Genomic DNA, 14,237 nt, shown 5'->3' on the forward strand with positions numbered 1-14,237 from the left:
TCCTGCGCAGGCAGGGGGTTGGACTTGAAGATCTACAAGGTCCCACCCTACTTCTTTGATTTTATGAAATGCTTGAAAAATTGAACAAAACACATTTTTTCTCAATATATCTGCCCATTTACCACATCTTTCATAGTTTCATAGTAGCTAGGGGCAGGAGGGACCTGAACAGATCATCTAGCCTGACCCCCTGCCACAGGCAGGAATGAATGCTGGGTTCACAAGACCCCAGAGAGGTGATCATCCTCTTGAATTTGCCCAAGGCAGGGGCAAGGACTACTTCCCTGGGAAGTTGGTTCTAGATTTTGGCCACCCTAAGTATAAAATATTGCCTTCTGATCTCTAACTTCCATCAGCTTATTACCATTGTTCCTTGTCACCCCAGGTGGTGCTCGGGAGAAAATGGCTCTACCTGTTTACTGTTGATCTCCCCTGATGAGCTTGTAGGCAGCCACCAGGTCCCCCCTCAGCCTCCTTTTTCTGAGGCTGAACATGTTCACGTCCCTCAGTCTCTCCTCATAGGGCCTGTCCTGCTGCCCTCTCACCAAGTGTGTGGCCCTCCTCTCAACCCTCTCCAGGCTAGCCACATCCCTTTTGAAGTGCATTGCCCAGTACTGGACGCAGTACTCCACCTGCAGCCTGACCGAAGTCGCATAGAGGGGGAGTATCATCTCTCTGGACCGGCTTGAGATGCATCTTTGGATGCATGACAAGGTATGGCTGGCCTTGCTGGCTACAGTCTGGCATTGGTGGCTCATGTTCATCTTGGAGTCAGTAATGACTCCAAGATCCCTTTCCGGCTCTGTGCTTTTTTAAGGGGAACTCCCCAGTCTGTACGTATGCTGTGGATTCCTTCTCCCAAGGCGCAGCACCCTGCATTTGTCCACATTGAACCCCATCCTATTCTTATCTGCCCACTTTTGTAGTCCATCTAAATCTATTTGCAGCCTCTCTCTCCTTTCAAGTGTGTCCACCTTGCCCCACACCTTAGTGTCATCAGCAAACTTGGATACCGTGCTTTCCACCCCCTCATCCAAGTCACTGATGAAGATGTTAGACCGAGCCCTGGGGAACCCCACCGCTCACATCTCACCTGGTTGAGTACAACCTGTCCACCACTATGCTCTGGGTGCACCCCATCAGCCAATTTTTTACCCATCCAACTGTGTAGGCATCAATGCCACAGTCGCTTAACTTATTGATGAGGATGGGGTGAGAGACAGTGTCAAAGGCCTCCTTAAAGTCTAGAAAGACTATGTCTATGGTAACACCATCATCCAAGGATTTAGTCACCTGGTCATAAAAGGCAACCAGGTTGGTCAGGCGGGACCTGCCTTTGATGAACCCATGCTGATTGCCCCTGAGCATGCTCTCTCTTGCTGGCCTCCCACAGATGTGCTCCTTGATGATTCTCTCCAAGATCTTCCCGAGCACCAAGGTGAGGCTTACGGGCCTATAGTTACCTGGGTCCTCCCTCCTTCCTTCTTGAAAATTGGGACCACATTAGCCAGTTTCCAATCCCCCAGTACCTAGCCAGGTGACCACGAATGCTCATACAACCGGGCCAGGGGCTCTGCAATGACCCCTGCCAGCTCCCTCAACACCCTTGGGTGGAGGGCATCTGGACCTGCAGATTTAAAAATGTCTAGCCCTTCCAGAAGATCCCTAACTACATCTGCACTGGCTGAAGGCCTGACAGAGCTATCGCCAAGACTGCCCCTACCTCTGGTAGGTGGGATATCCCGGTCCCTGTTCAAGAAAACAGAGGCAAAGAAACTGTTAAAAATATCAGCTTTCTTGTCCTTCTTTATGTGAAGGAATAGAATAAATCAATGTTCCCTTTGATCAACTACCTTACTTTTGATCTATTTTAACCTTTCTTACTTCCATATACTTCTGTTTTTATCTTTGATCCTCCTATTGATCTTTTACCTCTCCTACCAAAGCATAGGCTACAAGATGCATATGGAAGTAAGAAACATTCTCTTCAAAAGCAGATACAATTTGTTTTTTTATATACTGTTAAGGAGCATATTTAACATAAGTGGAGTAAGTGAACAAATACAAGATGGAAACCTAATGGTTGAGTGAGAAGCCTGGATATTGAAGATTTGGTCTGAAGTCTCCTCTACAAAGGAAGCTTAGGGTGTGTCCCCAAGAGCAAGAACATGCATTTCTCCAGGGACAAATATTTGTGCTGCTGCTACCTGTCCTCAGGGAATGCCCCTGCATGCATGCTGTGGTGCACGGAAAATTGCCCTAGATGGGGTAGGGAAGGCTAGGGCCAGCACCTGGGCTGGCCCCAGAAGCCTTACTTGGAGTCCTGGGGGCCTCATGGGGACATAGCAGTGGCAATCTGGGCACACAGAGCCCGGTCAGCAGCCGGAACATGGCTCTGGCCAGCCAAGCTCTGGTTCTGGACAGCACACACAGCCGCCACGTGTGCCACCCCGCCCTTTTCTGCCGCAGTTTTTTTTGACACCAGGATCTCCCAGTGTCAAAAAAAACATGCCACACTACAAATCAGCAGTGCAACAAATGTGTGCATGTGTAGCATGTATGATTTGTGACACTGCAGATGGGTTTAAGGTGATGAAAACCATACATGCTCACTTATCTGGACACACCTTAAGAAATTAAGTGTGAATGTCATTCGTTCAACCAGTTCTTGAAAGGCAACAGCATGTTCTGCTAGTAATGATGCAGATGACATTTAATATTTTGGTCAGGTGAGGTCCCGTTATTCAAATCCATATTTGTTTTCTTTAAATCCTGTTTAAAGAAACAGGTTTTAAAGAAATCTAAAGAGGTTATCATCTAAACCTCTTCAGATAATGTATCAGCAGCCAAAGCATGAGACTGCATTCCACTCTAATGTGTATCAAGGAGACGTGGACCATAAGCTTTTCTTATAAATGTCTAAAGTAGTTGCACAAGATGGTGAACTATTTTTGGTCCTGTCTCTCATCTTTTTTTGTTCTATATCTGGAGAAGACAGAAAGATCAGAACTAAATAAATATGCGAGGCTGCCTCAGATTCACCCACTAGCAAACAAACTAGTGGGTGAATTGGATGCAAAATACCACGTGCATTTCTGAATGACACAGAAACAGGGCTTCTAATTTTCTTGGAGGTTAGACTGAGAAAGGCATATTATAGTTATATTTATCTTTTTCTGGAGAAGTTCCATGAGCTGAGGATGGTCCATTTGGAAACAAAGTCAGTTTGCTGAAATAGAAGAGCTTGCAATTGGTGCGGTCTTTCCTTTTTTTGTTCTGGGAGAAACTGTAGAACAAACTGAGTTTTGCAGGTTTTAGAGGCAGGTCAGGTGCACAGTGTGTAAACCAAGTTCTAAAAATCACAATGGGTGAAAAGTACAATGCTTAAAACCCACTCTCTTGCTCTTCAGATTCACTATCAAAATCTACAGAAAAAAGCCTTTCTATGAAGTATTTGAACCAAACTTCCAGAGAAGCTAAGAGTCTATGGTCCAGCACTTGGAGGGAACTAACATGGCAATGTCACATCACCTTCACATATATGAGGAACCCTCCAGGCCATGACCCTGCATGCTAGATTGGCCAGGTGGAAATGGCACAGGGCCCTGGGTCCTGATCCTGGTGAGTAGAACCCAATCCCCAGTGGATGGAGGCCTACACAGGCCTGATCCAGCCCACACTGGCCCTGCACCACATTTGGCCCACTGGGCCACAACTGTGAGCACCATTGCAGTAGACTGTTTATAAATAACAAAGGATGGAAGAGTTGCAGTGCTCAGCCCTTAAGAGCACCAATTTTAAGATTTTCATTATGATTATTGCATGGTAAACAGAATAGTTTGTATAGATTTTTTTTTATTTTAGTATGAGGCAATACTGGGTCTGCAAGAAATATAGGAATGTGTTCTATTACTTCTTACTACCATATTTACTCAAATATAAGATGATCCTGATTATAAGATGAGCCCCCCAACAATTAGATTCTATATATGGAAAATATATACATTTGTTACAATTTTGTTATACATTTGTTATAATTTTCCAAGTATAAAATCTAATTATCAGCCATTTGCCTTGATTTTGTCTTCCTCCGGCTATTAAAGAAAGGAAAATAAACCTTTAGAGTGGTCAAGTGGCCTCTACCTTCCGAATTTCTTCCTCCTCCTGCCCCTTCCTTCTCCTCCTGTACTGTCAGACTCTGCTTTCCCTAAGCACATGGAAGTGAGGCACAAATTTTAAAATGATGACGGATTAGCTGATGCTTTTTTTTTTAACTGATATAAGTTTTAGCTCAGGTACTCCATAAATATACTTTTAAGCAGCCTACTTATACTTTTAGTACTTACAGAGAATATTAGTCTGGAGTCAAAAGACTCATGATTTACCATACAGTTGTTTAGGCTGGGCCCCAGCAGAGTTAACAGCATTTAAAGTCATGGTGACCCCACAGATCAGTTATGCTCAGTATGTGTGTGTACTCCAGATACACTCCCCCTAAAGGATTAATTAGTCCTCACTCATGACTGGAACTGGGTGCTCTTGTCATGAGTCCTGGAATCCACCAAAAAATTATATGCAGCTGAGGTACATGGTAACCAGGGCTGAGTTCACCTCATGGAGGGCTGGGCCATACTAATCATATGCACCAGGCTGAGAGAAGGCACAACAGAAGGATTCTAGGTGAACTGTTTGGGGCCCTTTTTTAGTGATGTTTGCAAGACATTTAAAGCTGATGGAGAATCAGTAATCACTGGAAACTGGGGTGGGGAGAAGTACTGCTCAGCTGTGGGAGTGAAGAGGAAGTAAAAATGTATGCAATGTAGGGGCTCACTATGACCTGAAAAAGAGTGCGCGGAGGGAGACTGAGCACAATGTGAACTAATATATATCTTATTCAGATGGGCTGCGCTAACCCATCCTTGTGGTATGTTTGCCCATTATAGTTCTCCTCTAGGTGCCTCACAATAGATTCTTTGAGAGCCTACTTCATGTACTTTCCAGGTACTGAAGTTAGACTAGCTGGTCTGTAATTCCATGGAACTTTCTTCCCCCTTTCTTAAAGACAACCACTATATTTTCCCTTTTCCAATCATACAGTGCCTCAACCTACACCCACAAGTTCACAAAGATGATAACCAATGACTCCAAAATACCTCAGACAATTTCTTCAGTATCTTAGGATGCATTCCACCTGACCCTGCCAACTCAAAAGCATCTAGCTTTAATCCCTATCCTGTCACTACGCCTTCCCTATCTTTGCTGCCAACTGTTTTCATTGTCTGGTAGCTGACCTTATTTGTCAAAATAAGGCATTAAATATTTTAGCCTTCTCTGTATCATCCATAACTACATTGCTTTCTGAAGTCCAGAAGGGACCTATGTTTTCTTTGGTCTTCCATTTACTTTTGATATATTTGTAGAATCCCTCTTTATTGCCAGCTGCATCTCAAATCATGCCTTGGACTGCCTAATTTTCCTCATGCATGCTTGTGCAATGGTCTTACGCTCTTCCCTAATACTACAACCAAGATTCCATTATTTGTAGAATTGCTTTTTGAGTTTACACTTATTGAAGAGATCACCAAGCTGGTCTCCCGTTGCACTTCCCATTCTTCCATCACACTGGGGTAGCTTGCTCCTGCATCCTTAATACAGTTACCTTAAAGTACAGCCAGGTCTTTTGGACTTATTTTCCTCTCAGAACTGCCCCCCAGAGGATCATACCCTCCAGGTTCCTGAGTTTGTTGACATTTGCTTTTTGAAGTCTGGTGTCTTTATTTTGCTGCTCTCCTTGCTTCCTCTCCTTAGCATCTTGAACTCCATCATTATGTGGTAAGTGTCATCCAAGGTATCCTCCACTTTCACATTCTCAACCAATTCCTCTGTCTGTGATCACTCAGCAAGTTGAAAAGAACTTCCCCCCAATTGCCCTCTCTACCATCTGTATCAAAAGTTATCCTCATCACACTCCAAGAATTCCCTGGATTGCTTGTACTCATCTGTGCTTCCTTCCCAGCACATGTCCTAATAATTAAAGTCTCTCATGAGACCCAGGTCCTATGATTTGGAAGCTGTTTAAAGAAGTCCACCTCTTTCTCCTGGTTTGGTATTATATAGCATATGCCCACCATGACATTCCCCCTGCTGCTCTTCCCTCTGACTTTTACCCAGAGGCTTTTAACAGGCCTCCACTTGATACTGAATTGGAACTTCAGAACACATGTATGTTGTCTTTATATATACGGCAACACCTGCTTCCCCCCGTCTGTCTTACCTGAACAAGTTATACCTGTCCATGACAGTTCTCCAGTCATATTAACTACCAAGCCTCATCTCAGTAACCTCAATTACATCATAATCCTGTGACTGTACTTGGAGCCCCCCTATTTTTCCTGTTTATTTTCCATCCTGCTGACATTATTATATAAACACTGATTGCCCTACCTTCTCTATGAGAACACTGCTAAGACTTCTGCTATTGCTTCCCCTTATTGATAATCACTTTTGTAAAATATTCAGAGAATGTCTAAAACTGCAAGCACAGATCAGACTTGATTCAAAAGCCAATTTTGACAAACTTTGGAGGAAGCAGGACCTGGGTTTAGTTTGGGTGCAACTTTAACAACAGTAAATGATCTTTTCAATAATAAGAAGCTGTAGACTTGCTATATTGTATCACTAATTTGGATCTCCAGAAAGCTGATATATTATACTTAAAGTACACAGAGAGTTTCAGAAGGATTTGTGGCCTACCAGAGTGGATTTATCAGATTTAAACTGTCAATTGACAATATTATGTGTTCTTCCTTTTCTGTTCCTGCTATCCTCCTCTGAGGGCCTAATGTGATTCTCAACCACAGTACCATGGAATGCCTTGATATCCTTTGCAGGGTGCAAGTATAATATTAGTAGCACTGTTAGGTGTACAAACATGATTCCCAAGGTAAACCCAGAGATTTCAAATAGGAATCTATGGTGTTAAAAATATTCTGATCTGTTGCAGTCTTTCTGAATTAGAATCACAATCCTAGAAAATTAGGGTTGGAAGGGACTTCAGGAGGTCATCTAATCAAACCCCATGGTCAAACCAGGAATTATTTCCAACGGAAGATTTGCTCTATTTCTGTAATCAAAAACAAGTGAAAGCTAAGAGTTGTCATTTTCTGAGGGGTGCCTTAAATCAGTTTAGGGGTGCCATGAGTATAACAAGGGGTAACTTGAGCTTTAAAAGTTTGAGAACCACTGGCCTAGGCCCTAGGTCTTTGACATAAGGCCAAAGCACAATTGGATATGCAACTAGTAAGGGATGTGTAGGGTAACAAGAAGGGCTTCTACAAGTATGTCAACAACAAAAGGAAGATTAGGGAGGTCCCTTACTAAATGCAGGAAGCAACCTAGTGACAGATGATGCAGAAAAAGCTGAAAATTCTCAATGCCTTTTTCATCTAAGTCTTCACAGGCAAGGTCGGCTCCCAGACTATTGTGCTTGGCAGCACGTGAGGTGAGTAGACAATAGTGGCAAAAGAACAGGTTAGAGACTATTTAGAAAAGTTGGACATGTACAAGTCCATGGAGCCAAATGCAATGCATCCAAGGGTACTGAGGGAATTGGCAGATGTGACTGCAGTCCTGCTGGCCATTATCTTTGAAAACTCGTGGTGATTGGGAGAGGTCCTGGACGACTGGAAAAGGGCAAATATACTGCCCATCTTTAAGAAAGGGAAGAAGGAGGATCCAGGGAACTACAGACTGGTCAACCTCACCTCAGTCCCTGGAAAAAACATGGAGCAGATCTTCAAGGGATCCATTGCTAAGCACTTGGAAGACAAGGTGATTAGAAACAATCCACGTGGATTCACCAAGGGCAAGTCATGACTGACCAACCTCTGACTGCCCTCTATGATAAGGTGACTGGCTCTGTAAATATGGGAAGACCAGTTGATGTGATATACCTTGACTTTAGCAAGGCTTTTGATATGGTCTCCCACAACATTTTCACAAACAAGCTAAGGAAGTATGGGTTGGATGAGTGGACTGTAAGGTGAACAGAAAACTAGCTGGATCGTCAGGCTCAGAAGACAGTAATCAGTGATTCAATATTTAGTTGACAGCTGGTATGAAATGGAGTGCCCAACGGGTTGGTCCTGGGGCTGGTTTTGTTCAATATCTTCATCAATGACCTGTAAGATGGAATGAAGCGTGCACCCTCAGCAAGTCTGCAGATGACTCCAAGCTGGGGGGAATAGTAGATACACTGGACAGTAGGACTAGGACTCAGAGACTTTGATAAACTGGAGGATTGCACCAAAAGGAAGGAAAAATCCTAAGCACCAGTACAGGCTGGGGACCAACTGGCTAAGGAACAGCTCTGTGGAAAAGGACCTGGGAGTTAGAGTGGACAATAAGCTGAATATGAGTACTGTTTGCAACTGTGTGCTCTTGTTGCAAAGAAGGCTAACAGCATAATGGGCTACATTAGCAGGAGTGCTGCCAGCAGATCAAAGGAAGTTTTATTCTGCTCTATTCAGCACTGGTGAGGCCACATTGGGAGCATTCTGTCCTGTGTTGGGCCCCCCACTACAGAAAGGATGTGGACAAGATGGAGAGAGTCCAGAGGGCAAAAAAAATGGTTAAGGGGCTGAGGCACATGACTTCTGAGGGGAGGCTGAGGGAACTGGACTTTCTTAGTTTGGAGTAGAGAAGACTGAGGGCAGATTTAACAGTAGCCTTTAGCTACCTGAACAGTAGTCCAAAGAAGATGGAGCTATACTGTTCTCAGTGGTGGCAAATGACTGAACAAGGAGTAATGGTCTCAAGTTGAAGCAAGGGAAGTTTAGGTTAGATGGTAGGAAAAAAATTCTCACTGGAACAGGTTACCCAGAGGGGTTGTAGAATCTCCATCCTGAGAGGTTTTGAAGACCTGCTAGACAAAGCCTTGGCTGGGATGATCTGGTTGGGGGGATGGCTCTGCTCTGAGCCAGGGGTTGGACTAGATGACCTCTTGAGGTCCCTTCCAACCCTAATTTTCTATGATTCTAAAAAGAGATGAATTAATTTTAACTTGAAAGCTTAAATGTGAATCTGCATAAATTAAACCTGTGTTCTTAAAAAAGTGCATAAAACAATTTCATTAAAATAAAATTAATGAATTAATGAATAAAATTCATGAATGTGATTAATACAACACATTCAAGGTGAAACACCTGTTGACACTTCTCATGAAAAATAAAAGACACAAACATTACAACAAATAATAGAAGAAATCCTTACTTTCATTCTCAAGGTATTCCTTCCACATAAAAACTGTATCATTGAAGTACGGGGCAACATATTTGTCAAAAGCTGAAGTATTTTCCTTTGGCCACAGCAAACATTTATGCTTCAAGTGGCCCATGAACAGCTGCAGCCCTATTAGTGCAAATACACTCAGACAAAAAACAGTCAGAATCATTACATCTGAGAGTTTCTTCACAGACTGAATCAAAGCTCCCACAATAGTCTTCAAGCCTGCAAGTAGAAAGGGAATTTCAATACAATAGTAAACATTCACATTAACTATAAAATAACATGAATTGCTCCAGCACAATTAAACATTTCATGCATAGCTTCACATTAAAAAAAGGAATAACTGGATGTTTTTGCATGAATGGAACATATGATAAAGCAGGGGTCAGCAACCTATGGCCCATGGACCAGATCCAGCTAGTGAAGAGTTTGGATCCATCCCATGATGGCTGGAAAGCAGGCACCCTCAGGGTCCTACTTTTCAGTGGAGTAGGCACCCTCAGGGTCCTTCTTCTTGATCATGCTGTACGTTTTGATGCATTCCTGTCCTGTGCCCCACCATCCATCTGCACAACAGCTGTTGACACCCTGGCCCTACCTGATCTCTATACTTGCCATTCAACTTGTCTGTCAGCATGCTTGTTGGCCACAGGAATCTGTGACACTTGGTGATAACAGTAACGGAACCGTGAGGAGGGAGAGGGGTTACCATGAGAGAGCAAAGAGTACTATGGAAGCATTAGGGGATCAGTGGCCTATGGTGCCAGCCACGTTGCAAGCTACAGCCTGCCATTTGTAAAGGTTGCTGATCCCTGTTCTAAAGCATTTGTTTTCACAGATAAACAAATGACTTAGTTATTCATGCTCTTCTGTTCATGAATTTCATGAAGAGAAAAATTCTCTCAACTATAAATATTTTTGATGCCTCCTGCTTCAAACCTGCTCTTTTTAATTACACAATTCATGAGTATTGATACAATTAAAATTGTGATACAGTGTAAAAGTTAATGATTGTTTTACAGTCATAACCATTCCAACTGGTTTGGTGGAGAAAGGCATCTTAAAATAAACAATACTTCATGCAATGCCCATGCTGTTCTAAACCATCTTAATCCTTATTTTACTAGTGTTTCAACTTCTAAAATTGATTTAATCCCAAGTTTCTGAAATAAATAGTAAAACATATTTTAACAAGAAAAAATAGTTTTGTTTCTAAGGAGGGAGAGAAAATTTGACTTTAAGAGATGCAAATTATACAGGTTGCATGTTGCAATTTTTTGACAAAAATATTAAACTAAAAGTTTGGTAGTTTTAAAAGAAAAATTAGACAAATAATCAAATTTAAGTCAAAACTATGTTCTAGATACCTTTTATATAAGTACCATTAAAAAGGCATGGAAAGCAACAAGACTTGGATTGAAAAATGTGAATTGAGCTTCCTTGGAATTAAAGTCAGCCTCAGTTTCACCTAGCTCTCACCTGGAATGACTGATATTGTTTTCAAAGCTCGGAGAACTCTGAATGTTCTCAACGCTGAGACATTGCCAAGGTCCACAAACTCTGTTAGATATCTGTAATAGGGGAGTTCACACACAAACACAATGACAGCACACACCATATTAAATAGTTAAAGATACAAGGGGCCTAACACTTTACACCAGTTACTTCTTACCTGGGATTACAGAAATAGTTTTCAAAGCTCTCAATACTCTGAAAGTTCGAAGAGCTGAAACATTGCCTAGGTTTATAAATTCTGTTACATACCTGTAGGATTAAATCACAGTTATTCAAAATTCAGACAGGGAGAATAATACTTACCTGGACCTTTTATCCAGATGTCTTTGGTGACTTTAAACAGATTATTTACATTCACATTTTCTTCTCTAACTGCAGTTTGTCCACTAATATATTTTAGTGACTATCAGTTAAATAAAAATGTCAAATGAAGTAAATCTATTATAATTTTTCTTTTGAAATCCTACTGTTATACCTAAGGTACACTGATTACATCAGCATTTCATTGGCACATGGGAGGAAACTGCTAGAGAAATTCCACCAGGATGTGAACAATTTTCACCCCTCCATAAAAATGATGCTTGAATACTCTACCCAGCAAATTCACTTATTGGACAACACTGTGAAAGTTTGCAATGGCCGTATTACCACCACATTGTATCAGAAACCAACAGACTACCACAGCTAACTCCACAACAGTAACTTTCCTAAGCACACCACTAGATCCATTGCCTAGAGCTGTGACCACCAACCAATGGATCTCGATCCACCGGTAGGTCTCAGAGCCTCTTGGAATCAATCCAAGGATGGGGTGGGGAGCCGAGTGCCTGTATGCATGTGCACGTGCCCCAGCCCAGCAGGTCAGTCCATGGGGGCAGGGGCTAGATTGTGGCCCCTGTGGTGAGGAACAGTGCCACAGAGGCAGAAGCAGGGGTAAATTGAGTGGGGCCCTAGCTGGGTGGGACTTACGTTCTGGAGAGGCATCCCCCCCAAATAATTTTTTCCTCCTTCTGCCTCAATTTGCCTCCACCCCCTTCCCTCCCCACACACTTATCTGCTGGGCTGGGGATGAGGGGCAGCGGTGCATGGTAGATCTTGGGTTGCTTTTAAATACCAAAGGTGATCTCCTACTTTAAAAGTTTGGAGACCACTGGCCTACAGCCAAGATCTACGTTCTGTTCTAATTCCACTGACTGGGATGCACACCTTATACATTCGGAGCAGGGCTTCCTACATTACAGTATAATCCCAAAATCATAGCCCTTTAAATCAATGGAGGCAGACTCAGACCTGCTTAAACCTGCTACAGTACCATCTAATACCAACAGAATTCTTCTGATAGTCATGTACAGCCTTCCATAAGAACACAAGAAATGCCATTTACTGGGTCAGACCATAGTTCCAATAGGCCCAGTGTCCTGTCTCCCACAGAGATGGTGAAACATTGAGAAGATGAGTATCAGGCAGTACTGTCACTGCTAGACCTGGGGGCACACCTGACAGTGGGAGGTGGCTAGACAGCAATTTGAGAGGTAAGTGCTGGAGCTGGAGAAGCACATGGCTGCCAACCCAGACAACCCGTCCCTCTTCAGAGAGTGTCAGGAAAGGCAGGAAGAGTTCCAAGCTCTACCACTGATTGACGGGGTACTCCACAGGTCACAGATCACAGGTACTTCACAGGCATTCAGTTTTGGTCCCCACTTCACTTGGTTTCTCCAGGTGCTGTACACCTCTGCAGATTGCAGAGTCAAGCTCAACTGAACACTGACGGAAACCATCCTGTTTCGGTGGGGAGTGTGTCATGGCTGCCTACTGTCAGGCCAGCTCTCTACCATTGCCCTTGAGTTGTCCCTTTGCTTCCTATACAAGTGGGTGGCAGGGCTGGTTCTCAAGGAGCCGGTCATGAGAGTGGTCCTGTTAGTGTACACTGACAATGTGTTCCTCCATCCAGGACCCAGGAACCTAGCACCTATGGCGGCCTGCCAATCTATCTACTCAGCAGCCTCTTCTGCCTGGGTCAACTGGGTCAAGAGCTCTAGCCTGCTGCTGGGTGACAGGTGACAGATGGGCTTGCTCCTGCCCGTGCCACAAAACATGCAAGCAGGCTCACTGCTCTATCTGAGGGTCTACTTGTCCCCTAGTCACCCCTCTCCACCAGAGAACTGGCACCAGCTACAGGACAGGGTGAATGAGCGGTTGTAGGCATGGGCGGTTCTGCTGCAGTGCATCTGCCTTCACGGAAGGGTGCTGGTTATCAACCAGCTGACCCTGTCCATACTCTGGCACCATTTCAACCCCCTGTCTATGTCCCTGGAGCCCCCAACCACTCTCCAGAGATGGGCAGAGGGTTTCTTCTGATGTGGGTGGTATTGAGTCTCTGCAGGTTCCCTGAGCCTCCCCTTGTGGAAGGGAAGCAGGGCCTGGTTTGCCTCCACAGCCAAATCCTTCAGGCCCTGCAGAGTTTCATATACAGTGCCAACAGCCAGGCGATGTGGTGCCTAATAGGTCATACCTTCCTCTGCTGCCTCAAGGCCTCTGATAGGACCAGCAGCATTTTTACCTATGAGGTCTCCCCAACCAGAACCTGGAGAAGCTATCCGATTTCTACCAGGACCTCCTCAGAGCCTAGGGGCTAGTTTCATAGTTGGTAGGGTCAGAAGAGACCTGAGCAGATGATCGAGTACAACCCCTTGCCAAGGGCAGGAAAGAATGCTGGGGTCAAACGACCCCGGCAGAGTGTCTATCTAGCCTCCTTTTGAAGGCCCCCAGAGTAGGAGTGAGCACCACTTCCCTTGGAAGTGGTTCCAGATCCTAGCTGCCCTGTGAAGTAGTGCCTCCTGATATCTAGCCTGAATCTACTCTCCATCAACTTATAGCCGTTATTCCTTGTTACTCTAGATAGTGCTTGGGGGAACAGGGACTCTCCCTGCTGGTCTCCCTTGGACAGTTTATAGACGGCCACCAGATCCCCTCTCGTCCTTCTCTTGTGGAGGCTGAGCAGGTTCAGGTCTCATAGCCTCTCCTTGTAGGGCCTGCCCTGCTGCCCCCTGATCATGCGAGTGGCCCTCCTCTGGACCCTCTCCATGTTGTCCACACCCCTCCTGAAGTGCGGCCCCCAGAACTGGACACAGTACTCCAACTGTGGCCTGACCAAAGTCATATAGAGGGGGAGGATCACCTCCTTGGACCTGCTCGTGATGCATCTGTGGATGCATGACAAGGTGCGGTTAGCCTTCCTGTGTCCCCACATTGGTGGCCCATGTTCATCTTGGCGTCTATAATGACTCCAAGATCCTTTTCTGCCTCTGTGCTGATGAGAAGGAAGTTCCCCAGCCTGTAGGTATGCTGCTGGTTCTTTTTCCCTAGGTGCAGTACGCTGCACTTGTCAATATTGAACCTCATCTTATTCTCATCCACCCACCCCTGTAACCTGTCCA

General features: G+C 44.3%; 1 protein-coding gene across 3 annotated transcripts in view; it reads right to left on the bottom strand.

Annotated features, from left to right (window-relative positions):
* The window catches only part of LOC109301518 (sodium channel protein type 2 subunit alpha-like), a 302,173-nt gene that overhangs the window by 120,451 nt on the left and 167,485 nt on the right, over positions 1–14,237 (bottom strand). For 2 of the 3 annotated variants that reach the window (XM_019522731.1, XM_019522729.1), the window contains exons 6-7: positions 10,765–10,856; positions 9,271–9,507 (exon numbers count right to left, since the gene is read on the bottom strand). In XM_019522731.1, the coding sequence (XP_019378276.1) occupies positions 9,271–9,507; positions 10,765–10,856 (329 nt within the window). Of the gene's footprint in view, positions 1–9,270; positions 9,508–10,764; positions 10,857–10,957; positions 11,050–14,237 lie in introns of all 3 variants that reach the window. The other variant, XM_019522730.1, reaches the window with a different exon arrangement.

Source organism: Gavialis gangeticus, unplaced genomic scaffold, assembly GCF_001723915.1.
Source record: "Gavialis gangeticus isolate Ggan-Ray unplaced genomic scaffold, GavGan_comp1, whole genome shotgun sequence".
Taxonomy (NCBI): domain Eukaryota; kingdom Metazoa; phylum Chordata; order Crocodylia; family Gavialidae; genus Gavialis; species Gavialis gangeticus.